At 40.0% G+C, this 19,474-nt stretch overlaps 1 protein-coding gene across 1 annotated transcript in view; it reads left to right on the top strand.

The window, feature by feature from the left end:
- The window catches only part of LOC110208613 (solute carrier family 22 member 1-like), a 47,277-nt gene that overhangs the window by 8,186 nt on the left and 19,617 nt on the right, over positions 1 to 19,474 (top strand). Inside the window, exons 2-6 of the mRNA XM_020986737.2 lie at positions 9,673 to 9,776; positions 11,888 to 12,042; positions 13,464 to 13,632; positions 16,533 to 16,647; positions 17,233 to 17,342. Of these exons, the coding sequence (XP_020842396.1) occupies positions 9,673 to 9,776; positions 11,888 to 12,042; positions 13,464 to 13,632; positions 16,533 to 16,647; positions 17,233 to 17,342 (653 nt within the window). The remainder of the gene's footprint in view (positions 1 to 9,672; positions 9,777 to 11,887; positions 12,043 to 13,463; positions 13,633 to 16,532; positions 16,648 to 17,232; positions 17,343 to 19,474) is intronic.

The raw sequence follows: 19,474 nt of genomic DNA, 5'->3' as shown, positions 1-19,474 counted from the left end.
TACAAATATTATTATCTCCATTTTACAAATATGGAAACTGAGGTTCAGAGAGAAGTAGTGTTTCATAGTGGATAGGGAACTGGACCTGGAGTCAGGAAGACATGGGTCTGAATCCCATCTCTGAAGCTTGCTTGTTGTGTGGCTGTGGGTAAGTCACTTAGCCTTGCTGAGCCACAGATTTCTCAGCCATGAAATGAGAAGAATACTGTAATACCTAACTCAGAGGATTGTGGTCAGGCTCAAATGAGATAATGTGTGTAAAGCATTTTTGTAAACTTTAGAGCTGTCTATTAGTAATAGGCATTAATGAATATATTGAAATAAGTTGTTCAAGGTCTCCCAAGACACTAAGTGGCCAACCTGGGGCCTGCACCTAGGTTTTCTGGGTCCAGATCTAGGGAACTCACATTGAAATTATCAGGGTCCTAAAGTGCCAAACCATATTGGGAAGATGTAAAAAGGAAACAGATCCTCACTAGCTGTGTGACCCTGGGTAAGTCACTTAACCCCAATTGCCTCACCAAAAAAAAAAAAAAAAGAAAAAGGAAACAATTGCCCCAGTCTCCATTCTCTTATTGTAGAAAGAAAATACCAACACGAAACATACTTACAAAGTAACATTACTAACAGTTTCCTGTTGTGTGTCTAGTTTGTGTTATGATTGGTTCAAATTTAGGGGAAAGAGTAGAGGAATGTTAGGAGCAGGGTGGATTGATCAGGAGAAGCTTTCTTGAAGAGGGGGTTTTAACTGAGCTTGGAAGAAACGGAGGGCCGCAAATTGGTAGAATATCAGGGTGAGAGTGAGGGCAGTTTTTACCTTAGCCTGTGTTAAATTTTGTGATAGGCTATAGGAAGTGGTCAGTCAAACTACAAATATTTATTAAGCACTTGCTATGTGCCAGGCACTGTGCTAAGTTCTAGGGTTACAAAAAGAGGCAAAAGACTGTCCCTAACCTCAAGGAGCTCATGATCCAATGGGGAAGATAGGTAAATTAATATGCACAAACAATCCATAGACCGGATAACAGGAAATAATTAACAGAGGAAAGGCACTAGAATTAAGAGGGTCTGGAAAAGGCTTGCTGTACAATACGGGATTTTAGTTGGGACTTAAGGGAAGTCAGTAGGCAGAAATGGTGTAACACTGAGGGAATATGTTAGTAGTAGATGGGGTCCAAACTTGGCAGGTGAGGACAGTAAAAGAATCATTTATTCTCTCATTAAAAGTGACTAAAAGCTGGTAGGCCCTACTAACTTTTTGCCTTTTTTCACGGAAAAACAATCTCCCTGAATGGTAACAGGGTGTATTCTAAAACACCTAATTGGAGAGAAAGAACCACTGCCTAAGTACAGAGTCCAAGAGACTAGTAATAATTGACTATTAGAGGAAAGAGAAACTACAGCTCTCTCTGACTTATTTCCCAATGGGGTTTAAAAGGATTTTTAAAAAACAGATTTAACTTTAAAGAACAAAACCAAATGAACATATATACGCATACATATATGTGCATATATATACATATGTGTGTGTATATATGTATGTATGTATGTATTTATGTATGTATGTATATATAGCACTTTTGTGCTTCAAAATGAAGCATCTACCATGTTCCAGGCACCATGTTAGGAACTGGGGATACAACAAAAACTCCTTGAGCTTGCACTTGAGTTCCACTGGGGAGAAATAACACATCTATAAATCAGTATATTTAAAATACAGGGTGTCCCACCCTGAATGTACAAAGTAAACAGAAAGTCATTGGAAGGGGTGTATGGGACTGGAACAACACAAATGATGGGACAGTCACTAAAGGGTTCCTGTAGAAGATGGTATCTGAGCTATGGTAGGAAGAGGCAGGGGTATGGAGACAGAACATTTCAGACACATGCAAAGGAACACCAATAATCCTGTATCTAGGAGTATCCCTTTGGCCACTGCAGGGAAGGTGGATTAGACAGGAGAGAGAATAAAGTAGGGTCTGGGAGACCAATTCAGGGTCTGTTTTAGGATCTTGGACTCAGGGATGGGGAATCTGTGGCCTCAAGGCCACATGTGGGCTTCAGGTTGCAGGTTTTCCACCATTGACTTACTAAAAAGGGATGAGGGCTTGAGCTAAGGTAAGTGGAGAGAAGGGAATAAACAAGAGAGATCTTTTGGAGGTAAAACTGATATGATTTGGCAATTAATTGGTTCTATGTTAGTGAGCTAGAACAAAGAATTGAGCATGACCACGGCTGCAAATGGAGTGATTGGGAAGATGATGGTGTGCTCAACAGAAATAAGGAAGATAGGAATTGGGGATGATCTAGGTTCACTGATGTCAAATGCAAGTAGAAATAGATCTCTGATGGCGACATACTGACTTAGGAAACAAGTTAACATCTGTATCATACTGTATTTGTATTTATTCTGTTAAACATTTCCCAATTCTATTTTAATCTAGTTCATCACCCCCTTGTACTTGGGAGTTTTGCCTTGACCCCAGGAGAACTTTGACACCTCTGACTAGTTTGTTGTTGCTCAGTCATTTCAAGCTCATTTTATGGATGAGGAAACTGAGGCAAACAGGGTTAAGTGACTAGCCCAGAGTCACACAGCTAATAAGTGTCTGAGGCCAGATTTGAACTCAGCAATATTAGTCTTCTTCTGGCACTGTATCCACTATCCCACCTTCACTGTTCCCTCTGACTAACAGGATGGATAATGAATCTGTCGACTCTTTGATGCTTATATTCTATCCAATTGGAAATGTGTAGGAAACAGTTGGTGATCATACACTATCATGGATTCAGAGCAGGAAGGGCCCATCTAACCATTCCATTCTACAGATGAGAAAATTGAGGCTCAGAGAAACTAAGTCATTTTCTCAGTCACACAGATAATAAGTAGCAGATGCAGGCTATGTTCCCAGGGGTGGTGCTCTATGCACTGTGCCACCTAGCTGCCCTTAGGCCATTGCTCTTCATGGGAGAGCATCCTGAAATTTACAGAGCATCGTTTTAGCTGAGTGGTGGTAGGGTAAGAAGAAAGACTGAAAAGAGATGACAGGTAGATGAGGAAGAGAAAGCAATGAGCGTAGACAGATTTTTCTAGGAGTTTGGTTATGGAAAAGGAGAAAAAATATTGGAAAATAGTAAAACTGAAAAGAAAGGGCCAGCTAGAATTAGTGACCTTTGTCCTATTCCCACCAGCAACCTAAATCTCTCTTTTCCACATTTGTCTCCTCAATATCATTGTGTCTTGTGCCACACTCAGTACAGACAGAAAACAACACTATTATTTAGTTAGTAATTTGTTGTCAGGAATGTGACCAGGAAAAATAGAGGTGCAGCCCTTGGGGTGGATGGGTTGAAGGACAGGGGAGGTACCCATAATCCTTCCCCAAAGGTTCCCTGTTTTCCTTCTTTTCCCCCAGTCTCACTCTGTACCTACACCATCCCCCACACCCACCATGTTATTCTTGAAGATAAGGGTTAGGTTACCTTCTTGTCTCTTATCAAATCCTAGGTTTTTTGACCTTTGTCCATAGCTGTTATTTTCCACAATCTGAATCACTTTTGTGACAGCTTGAAAACTGAATAAATTTTTTTATTTCTCAGGGAAAGTATTACAAACACTGTACCCACATAATTTTTCTCTCTATTGAAAGTACTCCTGCCACTGGACCAGAAGTGAGTAGAATCTAATCCCATTTCTACTTTGCCGCTCATATAACTAGCTCAGCTGGTTGGATGTTTATCTGGATTATACCTCCAAAGGAATATAGTCACTGATGTGAGAAATATCCCAGAAATAATAATGGCTAATATAACTAATACCACTCAATGATGGTAAATCAATATGGATTAATTTATCATTTTAACAGGCAGTAAGCCTTTGAATAGTAAACAGAATTTATTCCAGTTAGAAGCAAATGGTTTAATGGAAAGACCTCTGAATCAAGGCTTAGGTTCCACTCCTGCTACTGACTATTTAATTGTCAATTGGGAAATATTTAATTGTTAATTGGGAAAAGAAAGAGAGAAAGTGGACTTTTCTCTTTTTAAATTCCAAGGATAGTTATTGTGGAAGAGAATAAACACCAACAACTCTAGTTTGACCTCAGCCTCTGCTTGGGATTAATACCATCTGACATTTGCTTCTTCAATAACAAAACAATGTTCCACATGGCCAGAATGGTCACTTCTTGATTATACACCAGTTATAAGTATGGGTTTAAATATATCCATTCAATTTGATTAGTTTCATTCAATTCAATGAATATTAAATGTTTACTACAGTAGATATAAGACATTGTGTTAACAGTGTAGAAAGGTTAAATTATAAATAAAACACCATCACCCTGCTCTGGCTACTCTCTTTTCCCTTCCCAATCTCCATTCTCAAAGGAATAATACTTGGTGAACTACTTCAACCTAATACCATCCTCTCCTCTCACATCTCTTGCTCTTTTGTCCTATTATGGCTCTTGCCTTACTAAATCCCATCCTTAGATTGTTCCCACTCTTGGCAGGACTTGTCCTTTTGATCCCCACAACAGCCCTTTAAATATATACTTTTCCCTCTACTCACACAGCAGCTGCCCTAGTGTGGACCGACATCACCTTTCACCTAGACTATCTCATCTAGACTATTACAAGGATCTCCTACTTTGTCTCTCTGCCTCAATCTCCCCTCTCCAATTCATCCTTCAGATAGCTGCCAAACTAATTTTTGTAAATTACCGTTCTGACCACGTCACTCCAATGACAATAAACTCCAGTGGTTCCCTATTGCTTGTAGCATCAAAAATTGGGTTTCCCAAAATTCCTAGTGCAGGTTAAAGCTTTAGTACTTTAGTAATTTAAAAGCTAATAAAGCTTTAACCTGCACTAGGAATTTTGGGATACCCTATATATACTTTTCTGTTTGGTTTTTAAAGTCCTTTAAACCTGTTCCTGACCTACCTTTCAATGTTACTCATTACTCCTCTTCCCACACCACATACAACACTCCACCTACTGCCTTCGCACAAGCTGTCCTCTGTGTCTGCAATGTTCTCCTTCTTCACTTCTGCCTCTTGGAACCCCTGGTTTCCTTTAGGACTCAGTTCATGCCACCTTATGTATAAGGCTATTCTATATCCACCCAACTGCTGGTGCCTTCCTAACTCCCCAAACCCTGCCTCCCACCCCACTTACTTTGTATTGGTTTTACATGTGGTTTATTTATACTGATATACGGACATGTTTTCTATCCTGGTACGATGTAAAGGCCTTGAGGGAAGACTCTTTTATTTATGTCTTTGTGTTCCTAGTACCAAGCTCAATGCCTAGCCTGTAGGCATTTTATAAATGCTTTCTGGTTGTTACAATTTAGTCAGGAGGATAAGACATGAACACAAATCACTATAATAAAAAGTATATTAAAAGAACTCAGGAGAGATGAAAACAAATAGAGATAGGTTCTAGTTCTTTAAAGACAGGCACAACATGTCAAAATCCAGGTAAATATTGCAGAGGGAATAAATACTCCATTGCCCAACTGTGGGCTAATTATTGGCATCTCCCTTTACCTTTTCAGCTGAGTCCACTTCTCAACTCCTATTCCTAAGCACATTTTAAGGAGTTCCACTGATGGGTTCATTTCACTTATCTTTAGCTTTGTAGCTGTGAGATTGCTCTTCCAAAGCATGCACTTTTGGTTGGTTTTGAGTAATTCTTAATGCTTTCCTGCTTTTGGTAAAGATTGGTATGAGGATAAGCTTCTATGTGCGCAAACAGATTAATTTTAAAATTTAGATAATTGAACAAATACATTAAATACCCATTGTATCCAGAGTATTATGCTATGCTGATGAGGGAGGATAAAGAGTTTAGAGAAGATACTGTTACTATCCTGGAGCTTACAGAAGAGATAAAAAGTTGGCTATTATTCACAATAACAAATCATAATTAGAGTAGAGAGATGCAAATGAGAGTGCCAAGTGAGGTAGGACCATGTCATATTTTTTTACACTGTTGGTCTGGCTTTGACAATTAGTCTCAAAAGACATCCAGTGTCCAACTTTGGACTAAACTATATTCTAACTGGAAAGTGTACATGTAGTATGTGTGGAAAGAGTTGATCAGGATACCCTTGATCAATTGATTCTCTCTCAGTACTTTAGCCCATCTGACAAAATATTATAAGATAGGGGACAGACAACAGAGGAAACAAAGATATTTGTTTAAATGAAGCATAAGTTAGTGTAAATGAAACCTTATATTTTGTTATTCTAATTAGGTATGAAGTTTTTGAGTAAAAAATAGAATTAGAGAGCAGCTAACCATTGGCTGGTTAAAGATTGGTCACACTGCTATTGACCCTTTAGAAAGTGATTCATACTTTCTCAATTGTCAGCTGAGGCAGGACATTTTTCTGAGGAGCATAACCTCTGGCAGTAGAAGAGAGAGCCAGCCAGCTACAGATTAAGAAGCCTGCTTTAGAAAGGGAATCATTCCTCACCTCTCTAGCGGGAAGGGCTTTCTCTCTCTTCCATTCTTCCCACCTTCAGACATGACATATTTTTTTTGCACTTACTAGTATTTTATTTTTTTCCAATTACACATAAAGATAGTTTTCAACATTCACTTTTATAAGATTTTGAGTTCCAAATTGTTTTTCCTCCTTCCCTCCCAAAGACAGCAAGAAATCTGATATAGTCTATACATGTACAATCATATTTAACACATTTCCACGTTAGTCAGGTTGTGAAAGAAGAATCAGAACAAAAGGGAAAAACCACAAGAAAGAAAAAAACAAAATAAAAGGTGAAAATAGTATGCTTCGATCTGCATTCAGACTTCATAGTTCTTCCTCTGGATCTGGATAGTATTTTCCATCATGAGTCTTTTGGAATTGTCGTTGTATACAATTTGTCATTGTATTGCCAAGAAGAGCCAAGTCTGTCAAAGCTGATCATCTCACCATGTTGCTGTTACTGTGTACAATGTTCTCCTGGTTCTGCTCACTTCACTCAGCATCAATTCATGTAAGTCTTTGCAGGTTTTTCTGAAATCTGCCTGCTCATCATTTTCTATAGAACAATAGTAATCTATTACATTAATATACTACACCTTGTTCAGCCATTCCCCAATTGATGGGCATCCCCTCAATCTCCAATTCTTTGCCACCACAGAAAGAACTGCCATAAATATTTATTGTACATGTGGGTCCTTTCCCCTTTCTTATGATCTCTTTGGTATATAGACTTAGCAGTGGTATTGCTGGATCAAAGGGTATGCAGTTTTATAGCCCTTTGGGCATAGTTCCAAATTGCTCTCCAGATCAGCCACGATCTGGAGTAGGTCTGCTTACCCAGTAGCAATCTATGTTCTCAGGATGGAAAAGGCCCAGGAGTGAAACAAGATAATAGCTCTGAGGAATACAACCACTGTGAGATGAGAAGAGAGCCGTCCCTGGGAGTTGAGCTTGGAAATGAACAGGTCCATAAAGCCTGGCAGAGCGGTATGCTCATTAAAGGCACTCTATCAGGAGGAGTTGTATGAAGATATCATGAAAAGGGAAAGGAGATTGGTTCTCTATAGTACCTTTGAGTTACCTTGGCCATATAAGATTGCTATGTGTGTTTCTTTCTACTAGTATTCACCGCATATGTACTCACTCTTTGTACTGATTCTGTGTGTAGTTGTGAGAGAGTGTTAAACCACGGTTTTATTGAAACTGGTGGTGGTGATTTGTTGTTATTGTTCTTATAAAGCCATGTCAATAAATTTCTCTTCTTTGAGCTAATTCTTTCTCCTGGCTGACTATTAAAGGTAAGTGCACTGGTGGGGGCTCAAAGTGTTAGGAATGCAAACTCACCTTAAACTTTCGGGTAGTCACTCAACACAACCTTCTCCATCCCTTGGGATACAACCTGCAACTATAAATTGATAGATAGCCCAAATGGAGCACTGTGCACATATATAGACGTATACAAAATACATTCAAAACAAGTATAAGACAACCCAGAACAGGGGTGGGAAGGTACTAGAAGGCCTCAAGAAACGCCTTATGCAAACGGTGGCACTTGAGCTGAGTTTGAAGGAATCTAGAGATTATGAAGGTAAAAAAGGAAAATACCACCAGGCACAGAAGACATCCAATGTCAAGGCCAGTTGTATAATAGATACAATCAGGGCAATTTCTACTTTTCTGCCTTTCTCTGGAATAACATTTCACTTGATCTTACTCCAAATTTATTCTTGCTTTTTCTAATAAGGACACTATGTCCTTCCATCTCTGATAACACATTTGGAAAATAAAGTGCTTCCTTCATGATAAGCTGTATGACATAGTGGAAAGGTCAATGATTTTGGAGTCAGAGGACCTGGGCTTAAAACCTGGTTCGGCCCTTACTAGTTATGTCATCCTGGGAAGGTCCCTTTGCTTTTCTGGGGTTCGATTTCTTCATCTGTAAAATGACAGGGTTGGGTTAGAGGATTGCTAAGATTCCTTCCAATTCAAAATCTTGTGGAAAATATCAGGTCTGGCAAACACAACATGAGGCATGCTAGAAACAGAGAAATTCTTTCTAAAATTAAAAAAAAATTAGTATTTTATTTTTCCTCAGTTACATGTAAAAACAATTTTTAACATTCATTTTTTTTTAGGCAATTGGGGTTAAGCGACTTGCCCAGGGTCACATAGCTAGTAAGTGTCAAGTGTTTGGTCTGAGGCTGTATTTGAACTCAGGTCCTCCTGACTTCAGGGCCGGTGATCTATCTACTGTCCACCTAACTGCCCCTTAACACTAATGTTTTAAAACTTTGAGTTCCAAATTTTCTCCCTTACTCCTTCCCCCTCCTCTCCCACACTGAGAAGGTAAGTAATTCAATATAGGGCATATATGTGTAGTCATGCAAAACATTTCCATAATAGTCATGTTGTGAAAGTAGACATAGGCTAAAACATCATCAACAACAACAACAACAAGAAAAATAAAGTAGAAAAAAGTATGCTTCAATCTGTATTCTAACACCCTCAGTTCTTTATCTGGGAATGGATAGCATTTTTCATTGTAAGTCCTTCAGAGTTGTCTTGGATCATTGCATTGCTGGGAATAGCTTAGTCATTTCATAGCTGATCATCTTTCAATATTGCTGTTACTTTGTAAACAGTACATTTCATTTTATGTCAGCTCATGTAAGTCTTTCCAGGTGTTTCTGAGAACATCCTGCTCATCATTTCTATCATAATCACACACCACACTTTGTTCAGCCATTTCCCAGTTAATGGGCACCTCCTCAATTTCTTATTCTATGCCCCTAGAAAAGATCTGCTATAGATATTTTTGTACATATGGGTCATTTTCCTTTCTGTTTTTTTTTTTAATCTCTTTTGGGATACAGACTTCGTAGTGATATTGCTAGGTCAAAGGTTTGTATGGTTTTATAATTCTTTGGGCATAGTTCCAAATTGCTCTACAGAATGGTTGAAGCAGGGAAATTCTTAAAGAAACATTTTATAATATCACCACCACCAACAAACGCTAGTGACAAAGAGAGAAGAAGGATGAAGATAACAATGGAACCCACAAGATATGTGAATGATGTGTTAACAGGTTGGCTTTGTGTGAGTTCTGGGTTACAAAATGGTTTTCATTTCTTTGGAATCGTATTTCTTCTAACAACGGTTTGTCTCCTCAGTTTAACCTGGTATGTGCAGATTCCTGGAAGGTAGACTTGTTCCAATCCTGTGTAAATGTGGGATTCTTTCTTGGCTCTGTGGGAACTGGCTATATGGCAGACAGGTATGTAGATGCTTTAATTTCCTGATTCAGTTAAAAAAATATTTGCTTCTTAGAACCGTCCTAGATGCTATAAAGAAATACACAAGAAATTTGACTTAGTTCCTGAATTCAAGAATTTGTGGCTGCTATGTTTTAAACAGAAATAGTGGAGTTGATGGAGTATTGGAAAAAAATAATGGATTTGAAGTCAGTGGACTTGAAAATAGATTTGAAGTCACTATAATATAAAAAATATAATGAATTATATTTTTTATAATATAGTGCCTCATAGTTAATAAAGGGCTTTTATTCTAGGCTAGGACTAACTCAAACCAGGTTGGCTGTCCAGGCCTGGGACTAGAAGGAAATGGAATATTCATGGACCATAAGATATAATTAAAAACAATTTTATTTAGGATAAGATTTAAAAAAACCCAAATATTATTTCATTTGATCCTCACAACAATTATCAGAAGTAGGTGCCGTTATTACTCCCATTTTACAGAGGAAAAACCTGACATAGACATGTTAAATGACTTGCCCAGGGTCATACCACTAATAAAAAAAAAATATCGCAGGCCACATCACAGTGGACTCTAGGTCCACTGCTCTATCCACTGTGCCAGCTAGTTGCATGCTTAGGACAAGATTAAAAAAGAATACATATCAGACTATATCTAGCTAGTCAGGACAACTTCTTTTCCTGAGTTCAAATCTGGCCTTAGACACTTACTAGCTGTGTGACCCTGGGTAAGTCACTTAACCCTATTTGCCTCAGTTTCTTTATCTGTAAAATAAGCTAGAAAAGGAAATGGCAAACCATTCCAGCATCTTTGCCAAGAAAACCCCAAATGGGGTCATGAAGAATTAGACATGACTGAAAAACATCTGACTGACAAACTTCTGAGTCCAGTATTTTCTCTATAGTACCACTTTGGTTTGGATACCTGCCCCTATACTGGCATAGGTTGCAACCTCATCCTGGGGGACTTTTAAAGGGGGGGGTCCTACTCAACATGGGGAGATATTCCTGAGTCTGTCACATTTCTGGGATACTAGTGCAAGCTTGGTCCATCCTTTCATTATCCCTTATTCCAGAAGAGTGTAAACTCCTTCAAGGACTGGCTTGGTTTAGTCATCATGTCTCCAGATGCCTCAGACATAATAGTTGCTTAATAACATTTCTTTGAATTGAATTAAATTGCCACATAACTAACCCACCCTCGTTTCTGATGATACATTTCCCGCTGACATCCCTTATGAAAAGACACAATGACACTGTCAAGGATAGGGAGTCAGTCTTGGCATCAAAAAGACCTGGGTTTGAGCCTATCTAATACTAGCTGAGTATTTGTGGACCAAGGTTAACCTTTCTGTGCCCCCAGCACCTCCCAGAGATTCTGGGGATACAGCCAAGTAGCTAAACTTTGTTAGCAAACTATGCTGATGAAATCTGTCAGTCAATAAGCATTTATTAAGCACCACTAGGTCTTGTGGTCAAAATACCTGGGGATACAAAAAGAGGCAAAAGACAGTCCCTGCCCTTAGCTTACAATCTAATGAGGTAGGCAACACACACATAAATATAGCGGAAATGGACAAGAAAAAAATCCCCAGGCCACTCCTTGTGCCCCAATCATCTGGGTTCGTGGCAGTCATAGAAAACTAACTAAAATGCATTCCTGGTTTCTTTGGGATGGGACATGTATATATGTGCACATGAATGTGTATGTACACACATGTGTATATCACTATATGTATCATATATCATATATTACATATCATATATCACAAATGCATATCATATATATCTCATTGATTTTAGTGGTTTCATGGATAGTAGTGAATGGCAGAGCTAGGATTCCAGGTTCAGCACTCTTTTCATGGTAACAATATGGTTTTGATTATGTACCTTTTCAATGGGCCAAATAGCACTGAGAGCAGAGCAAAGCAATGATTTTCTCAATAAGTCTAATGCACCTTTTCTGGACAAAACCACAACATCCTATAGAGCTCTGTTCTGTCAGCTCTGTTCACACATTCTGTTATGGTCAGTCATATTGCCCTTGCTTCAGTTTTCAAAAATCTTTTGTCTTGGTCTTGATTTCATCATTGTGTTTGTTTCTCTGCAGGTTTGGTCGCAAAGTGTGTCTCTTAATTACAATCTTCATCACTTCTCTCTCTGGAGTCCTCATGGCCATCTCACCCAACTATGCATCTATGCTCATTTTTCGTTTTCTGCAAGGACTGGTCAGCAAGGGAAGCTGGGCCTCTGCATACATCTTGAGTAATTATTCATGGTTCCATCAACTCAAATCAGGACAGTAGTTAGGGGACATGACAAATTTGAGACAAGGCCAGAGAGGTTATTGTTGTTGATATTGATGAGGGATGTAGAAAGAGCTCCTGTTTAGCATAATCTGAGGGGTGGATGTGGGGGAAGGTGAACACTGGAAAAAACATGAGTTTGAATCCAGCTGCACACACTTACTATCTGTGTGGCCTTGGGTAAGTCACTTAACCTCTGTACATTTTTATGGTATTTGGGGATGGAGACATAGAAGGAGATAAAGGGAAGGAATATTGTTAAAGAGAGCAAGACCCCTCCTAAAAAAACTGAGGAATGGATAAATATCTGAAGAATGCTATATAATAATACTTTTCAAGTTTACTTCGAAGATTGAGAGGGAAACCCCCAACTTGTAAGACTTTATGGGATCATAGATTGAGAGCTGGAAAGGATTTTAGAGGCCATTAGGTCCAGTGCCTTCATTTTATCTATGAGGAAACTGAGGCCCAGGGAGGTTAAGTGACATGCCCAAAGTCACACAGGTAGTAAGTGATTAGGAGTTAGATTCGAATTCAGGTCCTCTGACTTAAAATCCTGTGCTATTTGTTGTTATTCAGTCATTTTTAGTTGGGTCTGACTCTTTGTGATCCCATCTGGGGCTTTCTTGTCAAAGATACTGGAGTGGTTTGCCATTTCCTGTTCCAGCTCATTTTAAAGATGGGGAAACTGAGGCAAACAGGGTTAAGCGACTTACCTAGGGTCACACAGCTAGTAAGTGTCTGAGGCTGGATTTGAACTTAGGTCTTCCTGACCCGAGGCCTAGTGCTTTATCTGTTGTACCACCTAGCAGCCAGCATAGTAGTGTTTCTCGAACTCAGCAAGGCTTTGGGGAAGGGAAACAGCTGAAGTAGATTCACTTTTTCCAGCTGCAATCCAAGGCTGGATGACACTAGCAGGCATGAATCATTTTCTAGGTGGAAAAGGATGGGAGATAATCCATACTTTGTGTACTTTTCTAGGGAAGGAGATACAGGGGTTTGCCACTTCCTGGAAATTCAGTTTAGCATGCTGACATTTGGAAAAATTTCAGGCCTCTTAGGAAGAGGTGATCTATGATCCTACTTTGAGGAAACAAACAAACAAACAAATAAATAAATATTGCAGAACCCCAAGGCTTCTGAAAGCAGAGGGCCTAGTATTTTCCTATTGATTATAATCTGCATTGGTGATTATCTGACTGTGTGACCCTGGACAAGTCACTTAACCCTGTTTTCCTCAGTTTCCTCATGTGTAAAATGAGCTGGAGAAGGAAATGGCAAATTACTCCCATATCTTTGCCAAGAAAATGCCAAACGGGGTCATGAAGAGTTGGACATGACTGAAAATGACTGAACAACAACAAATTGTCTCTATTCTAGTCACAGAATTCGTTGGTGCAGCATACAGAAGAACCGTGGGTATTCTCTTCCAGATGAGTTTTGCAGTTGGCCTCGTGATGCTCTCAGGAATTGCTTATGTTATTCCCCATTGGCGATGGCTACAGCTGACTGTTACTCTACCAACCTTCTTCTTTCTGCTCTATTACTGGTAAGTACTGCCTTCCTCCTTTTCATTTTCAATGGCAATAGAGCAACTCACACGGGATGAACGGGGCAGATGTGTTAGGAGCTGCATTGTCCTTTTCCCCAAATCTATACTTCCATTGTATTTCTCCATTTCTTTCAAGGGAAGAACTCTCTTTCCAAGTCACCTCGGTTCATGACTCTGGAGCCATCTTAACTCCTCACTCTCACTCCATGTATCTAATCAGGTGCCAATCATACGTGGGCCAAATACCGCTAAGAGACCAGAACCAAGCCTTGTTGTTTCTACCTCCACAGTATTTCTGACCTTTATCTTCTTCTCTTTACTCATGAAGACACAGCCCTAATTTAGGTCCTCAGCATCTCTCCCAGGGTCAGTTTGATGGCTTCCAGAATGGTCCAATTTCCTCAAGTCTACCTTCTCCAAGCCATCATTGACATAGCTGACAAGATGATTCTCCTGAAGTACTGTTCTGACCATGTCCCTCCCTAGCAGAATAAACTCCAAGAACTGCCTACTCAATATAGGCTACAATACAAACTCTTGTTCAGTCATGTCTGAGTCTTCTTGACCCCATTTGGGGTTTTCTTGGCAAAGATAACTGGAGTGGGTTGCCATTTCCTTCTCCAGCTCATTTTACAGATGAGGAAATTGAGGCAAACAGGGTTAAGTGACTTGCTCAGGTTCACACATCTTAAGTGTTGAAGGCTAAATTTGAACTCAGGTCTTTCTGACTTCAGGTCTAGTGCTCTGAGCCACTCCGCAGCTTCTCCCTAAATAAAAGATTAAAGGAAAGAGGTTAAGAAAGGATATATATTTTTTTCCTGCCAAGAAGCCTAAGACTGAGCCAAAGCTGGTAAATGATTATAATAGACCTGCTTCTGCAGTCTATTTGAACAATTCAGGGCTTGCAGGGTCAGGGGGAGAGGTTGGGAATGTACTGAAGCGATACAACTTTGATCTGGGCCTAATCCATGTGAGTTTTCTCTCTCTCTCTCTATCTCTATCTCTGTCTCTCTCTCCTTTTCTTTCTCTTTGTTTCTGTCTGTCTGTCACTGTGTCTCTCTGTTTTTCCCCCTCTCCCTCATCCCATTCTAGATACTTGAAAAAACCCCTTTCTTTGACTCATTGATGGGCTCAAGCTCTTTCTTATTATCCCTCCTTTTGCTTCACTGCCTGGGAGATCATTGTCCTGCTACACTCTGCCCACCATCTGGCACAGCTGGAGCAATGTGTTCAGTTCTGGTCCCCACATTTTAGGAAGGGAACTGATCGACTGACTGGAGGAAGGCAAGCAGGAGGGTGAAAGAGCCTTGGCTTCCCAGCACATGAGGACCTGTTGAAGGAAATGGTAGTTTTGCCTGGAAAAGAGAAGACTTAGGGGCGATAGAATAGAATCTTTTATTTTTGGAGCTATCACCTGGCAGAGGCACTATACCTGCTCCACTGGGTCTCAGAGGCAGAACAGGGCACAGTGGGTGGAATTGACATTTAGGCTTGTTGCCAGGTAAAGACTTCCTAATACCACTTGTAGGTGATGGAGGAGGGATTACTGTTCCAGGATGGGTTAGACTACATGACCTCTGAAGTCTCTTGCAATTTTGAAGTTTCATAATTGCTGTGAAAGTCCTGGAAAGAATAATGTATATATCCTCCACTCATGCCTCTTCATTCGCTTCTCAAATCTGGTTTGCCAGAGCATCACAGATTGAGAGCTAGAAGGTACCTTAGAATTGTACCCTTCTTTTACAGATGAGGATGGCGCAGGTCAGAGAGGGATATAACTGAGGATACACAGTAAGTGTCCAAAGTGCGATCTGAACTCAGGTCTTCCTAATTCCATGTGCAGAGCCCTATGCGTTATACCAAACTGCCTCTTAACCAAGAGATACATTGGTCTCCTCTTTATTCTTAATCGAATTTAATTTACCATATTTTAAAATGTATTCACCATATTATTAAAATGTATTAAAAATCCCTATTTTCTAGGGATAGTGTTTTAAACATTATTCTAGGTATTCCAGGCACCATTCTAGAGACTCAAAGACAAAAATGAATGAATCTCTACCCCTGAGGGGCTAATATTCTAGCATCAGCCTGAGAAGGTTGTTGTGAGGCTCCAAGGAGATAATATTTGCAGAAAGCACTTAGCACAGTGTCCAGCACATAGCAGGCATTATAGAAATATTTATTCCCTTCCTCCTCACCTCCTATGAGATATATCTAGTTTGAGAGGATCTCCTTTGCATCCATCCCACTCTAAGTTATGGCCTACTTTATTTGGGTTCTAGTCATACTTTAACCCCACACCCATTAGACTATCTCAGATCATTGAGTCAACAGAAGATGTTGTCTTTCATCTTTACATCTCCATGGAGTAAGCCCCTAGTAAATGCTTGCTCAGTGGAGTTGTCTTAGGGTCTCATGTGTGCTCCCTCTTTATAATAGCAAAGTAGATTATTATACTGTGTGCCTCTGGCATTCTGACTGTTTGGCCCTCTCAATGCCTGAGGTAGTTCTCTAAGACAGTAGGTCTTAACCTGGGAGGCAAGGACCCACTATGGATAGATTTCAGGGGGTTTGTGAAGCTGGATGATTTTTAAAATTACATCTTTATTTTTGCTAACATCTAAATGAACTTTAGTGTTTATTTCAATTATTCAAAAACATTATTCTGAGAAGAGATCCAAAGACTGCCATAGGGGTCCATGACAAAAATAAAAGGTGAAGAATTCTCTGATTTAAGATTATTAGTTGCAGAACAGCTATCAATTTTCTTTGGTAGAGAGAATTTCTTCAATGGCAATCCCCCATAACAATAAAATCACAGGCCTATTTTCTCTCCTCCCTCCAAAAAAAAAATCCTATTATTACTTTTAATAAATCATTGATTATAACTACAGGTGTGTGCCCGAATCTCCTCGGTGGCTGTTATCACAGAAGAAAAACGCCAAAGCAATAAAGATAATGGAACACATTGCTCAAAAGAATGGGAAACAGCTGCCTGCTAATCTCAAGGTAATTGTTGTTCAGTTATGTCTAACTCTTCATGAACCCATGGACTCTATTGTTCATGGGGTTTTCTTGGCAAAGATACTGGAGTGGTTTGCCATTTCCTGCTCTAGAGGATTAAGGCAAACAGAGATTAAGTGACTTGCCCAGGATTGCCCAACTAGTAAGTGCATGAGGCCAGATTTGACTTCTACTGTTCCTAACTCCAGGTCCAGTTCTCTATCCACTGAGCTACCTATCTGCCTCCAATATCAAGGTAATAGAGACAGGGAAAAAGGAGATGATGGGGCTAGGAGTATAAAGCTGTCATCTACTTATAGCCTATGTGTGTGTTGTAGATTTGCTTCACATTTGAGTTCTTGCCTTGAAATTTCCAAAGCCAATGAGTATATTTCCTGTTGAGTACAAGCAGTGTGTTGTACTGGCCTCCCAGGGTGGATAATTTGGAGCATTTCCCTGGTGGAGTAAAGGTCCTTGGGCCAATCAGAGAAAGGTTTGAAACTTGCCCCACTCCTAAGCCATCTAAATTGCGATCTTTTGATTTCTGGAAGGAGTCTTCTATCCTGAGCTGATAATATGTCTCTTTCCTAGACCCTCTCTCTTGAAGACGATGATGATACAGAAAAGCTAAGTCCTTCCTTCGGAGACCTATTCCGAACCCCCCAGATGAGGAAACATACTTTCATTCTGATGTACATCTGGTAAGGCAAAGTTCTAAAGTTTTCAACCCAAAGTGTTCATGGTTGGAATGACCCTTTGGGAGCAGGATATGGGGAGTAGAATGCTCCAGACTGAAGAAGAGAAAGCTAAGTGCTGATTTGGTAAGTTGTATGTATGAATTATTCTAACAAAGATTACAGTAATGAGTTTTTCTACACAGTCTGTAAGTAGTGAACAAGAGGAAATACACTCACATTTCGGTGGGCAAAATATGTGGGTTATATATGTAACCTGTGTGGAAAAGCACTCAGGGTCAACATAGAGGTAATCTGCCCTCCACTCTCCCTCGGGGCTTAGTCTACAGAATTCATTGCACCACTGAGAATCTGATCTTCCATATCACGATTCTCTCTTTTGCTCCTGCTCCTTGGCACTGGCTCTGGTTTGTTCCCAGAAATTCTTCTGCTCAGCCCTCTTTCACCTGGGGTTGGTTGCTCAATGCACGTCGTTCCCTGGAGGGGCTTCATGGATGTGATAGCTTCCCTTGAGGGAACTGAGTCCAAGTCAATGGGTTTTCCCACTCTTTACTGTATTCCTCTGCTTCTAGATCCCTAGCCTCTCTGGCTATGTGTGTTGCTACCCTCTAAGTCAAATTGAATGGCATTTATTAAGCACTTGCTATGTGCCAGGTACTGTGCTAAATATTAGGAATGGAAAAAAAACACCCCGTAACATCCCCCCCCACCAAAAAAAAAACCCCGGTCCCTGCTCTCAAGGAACTCGCAGTCTAATTGGGGAGCAACCTGCAAACAGCTATGCACAAATAATAAATACAGTCAATCAATCAATACAGATTTGTCAAGTGACTACTATATGGCAGGCACTGTGCTAAGCCCTGCGGATACAAAGAAAGGCAAAAGACAGTCCCAGTTTATAAGGCACTCACAGTCTAAAGTGGGAGACAAAATGCCAACAACTGTATACAAATAAGTTATGTACAGGATTAACTAGAGATAATCCCCAAAGGAAAGCATTAGAATTAAGGGGGGATCAGGAAAGAGTAGAAGAGGGGATTTTAGTTAGTTGAAGGAAACCAGAGAAGTCAGGAGGCAGAGATAAGGAGGGAGAATGCATGGGAGACACCAGTGAAAATGTCCTGAGTCAGGAGATGAGTGTCTTGTTAATGGAACAGCCAAGAGGCCAGTGTCACTGGATTTCAAGAGTATGTGGAGGGGAGTGAGATGTAAGAAGGCTGGAAAGGTAGGGTTGGGCCAGGTTATCAACAGCTTTAAAAGCCAACTTGTCAAAAGTTCAAGTTCCTGAACTAGACGTGGTCAGTCTGGTGTCCAAGCATGCCAGGCATTGTGCTAAGCCAAGAAGATAGGAATGAGAGGCCCTGCCTGTAAGGAACTTGGTGATCTTGCATTTTTCTGTGTTGACAATGTAGAACTTTTTAAAATCTACCTTTTCAAATGTGTTGATCCCACTGTTTTTCATGGACGGAATAGTTGCCCAGTAATGCACAGAGTAATGGAGGGGCAAATGGTTGGTGTAAGCTGGCTGCAATATATAACCAATGAGGAAAATCAAAGAAGAAATGGAGTAAAAAATGTTATCAGTGAAGTGAAAGCAGAAGAGCTGGTCATGTGATGAAAGTAAAGGATGAGAGGCCAAGAGCCTGAATTCTTTACTGGAACCACAAGTTGCTAGAAGAATGAATGAATGAATGAATGAAACTGCATTTATTAAGTATGTAAACATGTACCAAACACTGTGCTAACCATGGGGGAGACAAAAACAAACTTAAGAGTCCCTACCCTCAAAGTGCTTATATTCTAAGAGGGGGAAACAGCACATAGAGAAGAATGGTGGCCAATAAAGAATATTTTGATTTGGAAAGTTATGGGGATGAGGAGTAGAGATTTTCAGAAGCCATGATTTCCAGCATGGGTGATACAATTAATGCTGGTACCACTCAGCGAAAATGGTAAAACCAGAAAGCGGAGCAGGTTTTTGTTTTTGTTTTTGTTTTTTGATGAAAGTATGGGGTGAGAGGTAGGGAGAAGAATAAGCTCAGTTTTGTGCATCTCTGGAAGTCTGTAACCTTGGGAGGCTTTGGGAGAGAATTCAAGACCATGAACAACTTTCTGTTAGCAAAATGAACTCTTTTAGT

This window comes from Phascolarctos cinereus, unplaced genomic scaffold (genome assembly GCF_003287225.1).
Source record: "Phascolarctos cinereus isolate Bilbo 61053 unplaced genomic scaffold, phaCin_HiC Scaffold_5;HRSCAF=322, whole genome shotgun sequence".
In the NCBI taxonomy this organism is placed as follows: Eukaryota; Metazoa; Chordata; class Mammalia; order Diprotodontia; family Phascolarctidae; genus Phascolarctos; species Phascolarctos cinereus.
The sequence above is the reverse complement of the archived record's forward strand: the minus strand, read 5'-3'. Positions and strand labels throughout refer to the sequence as shown.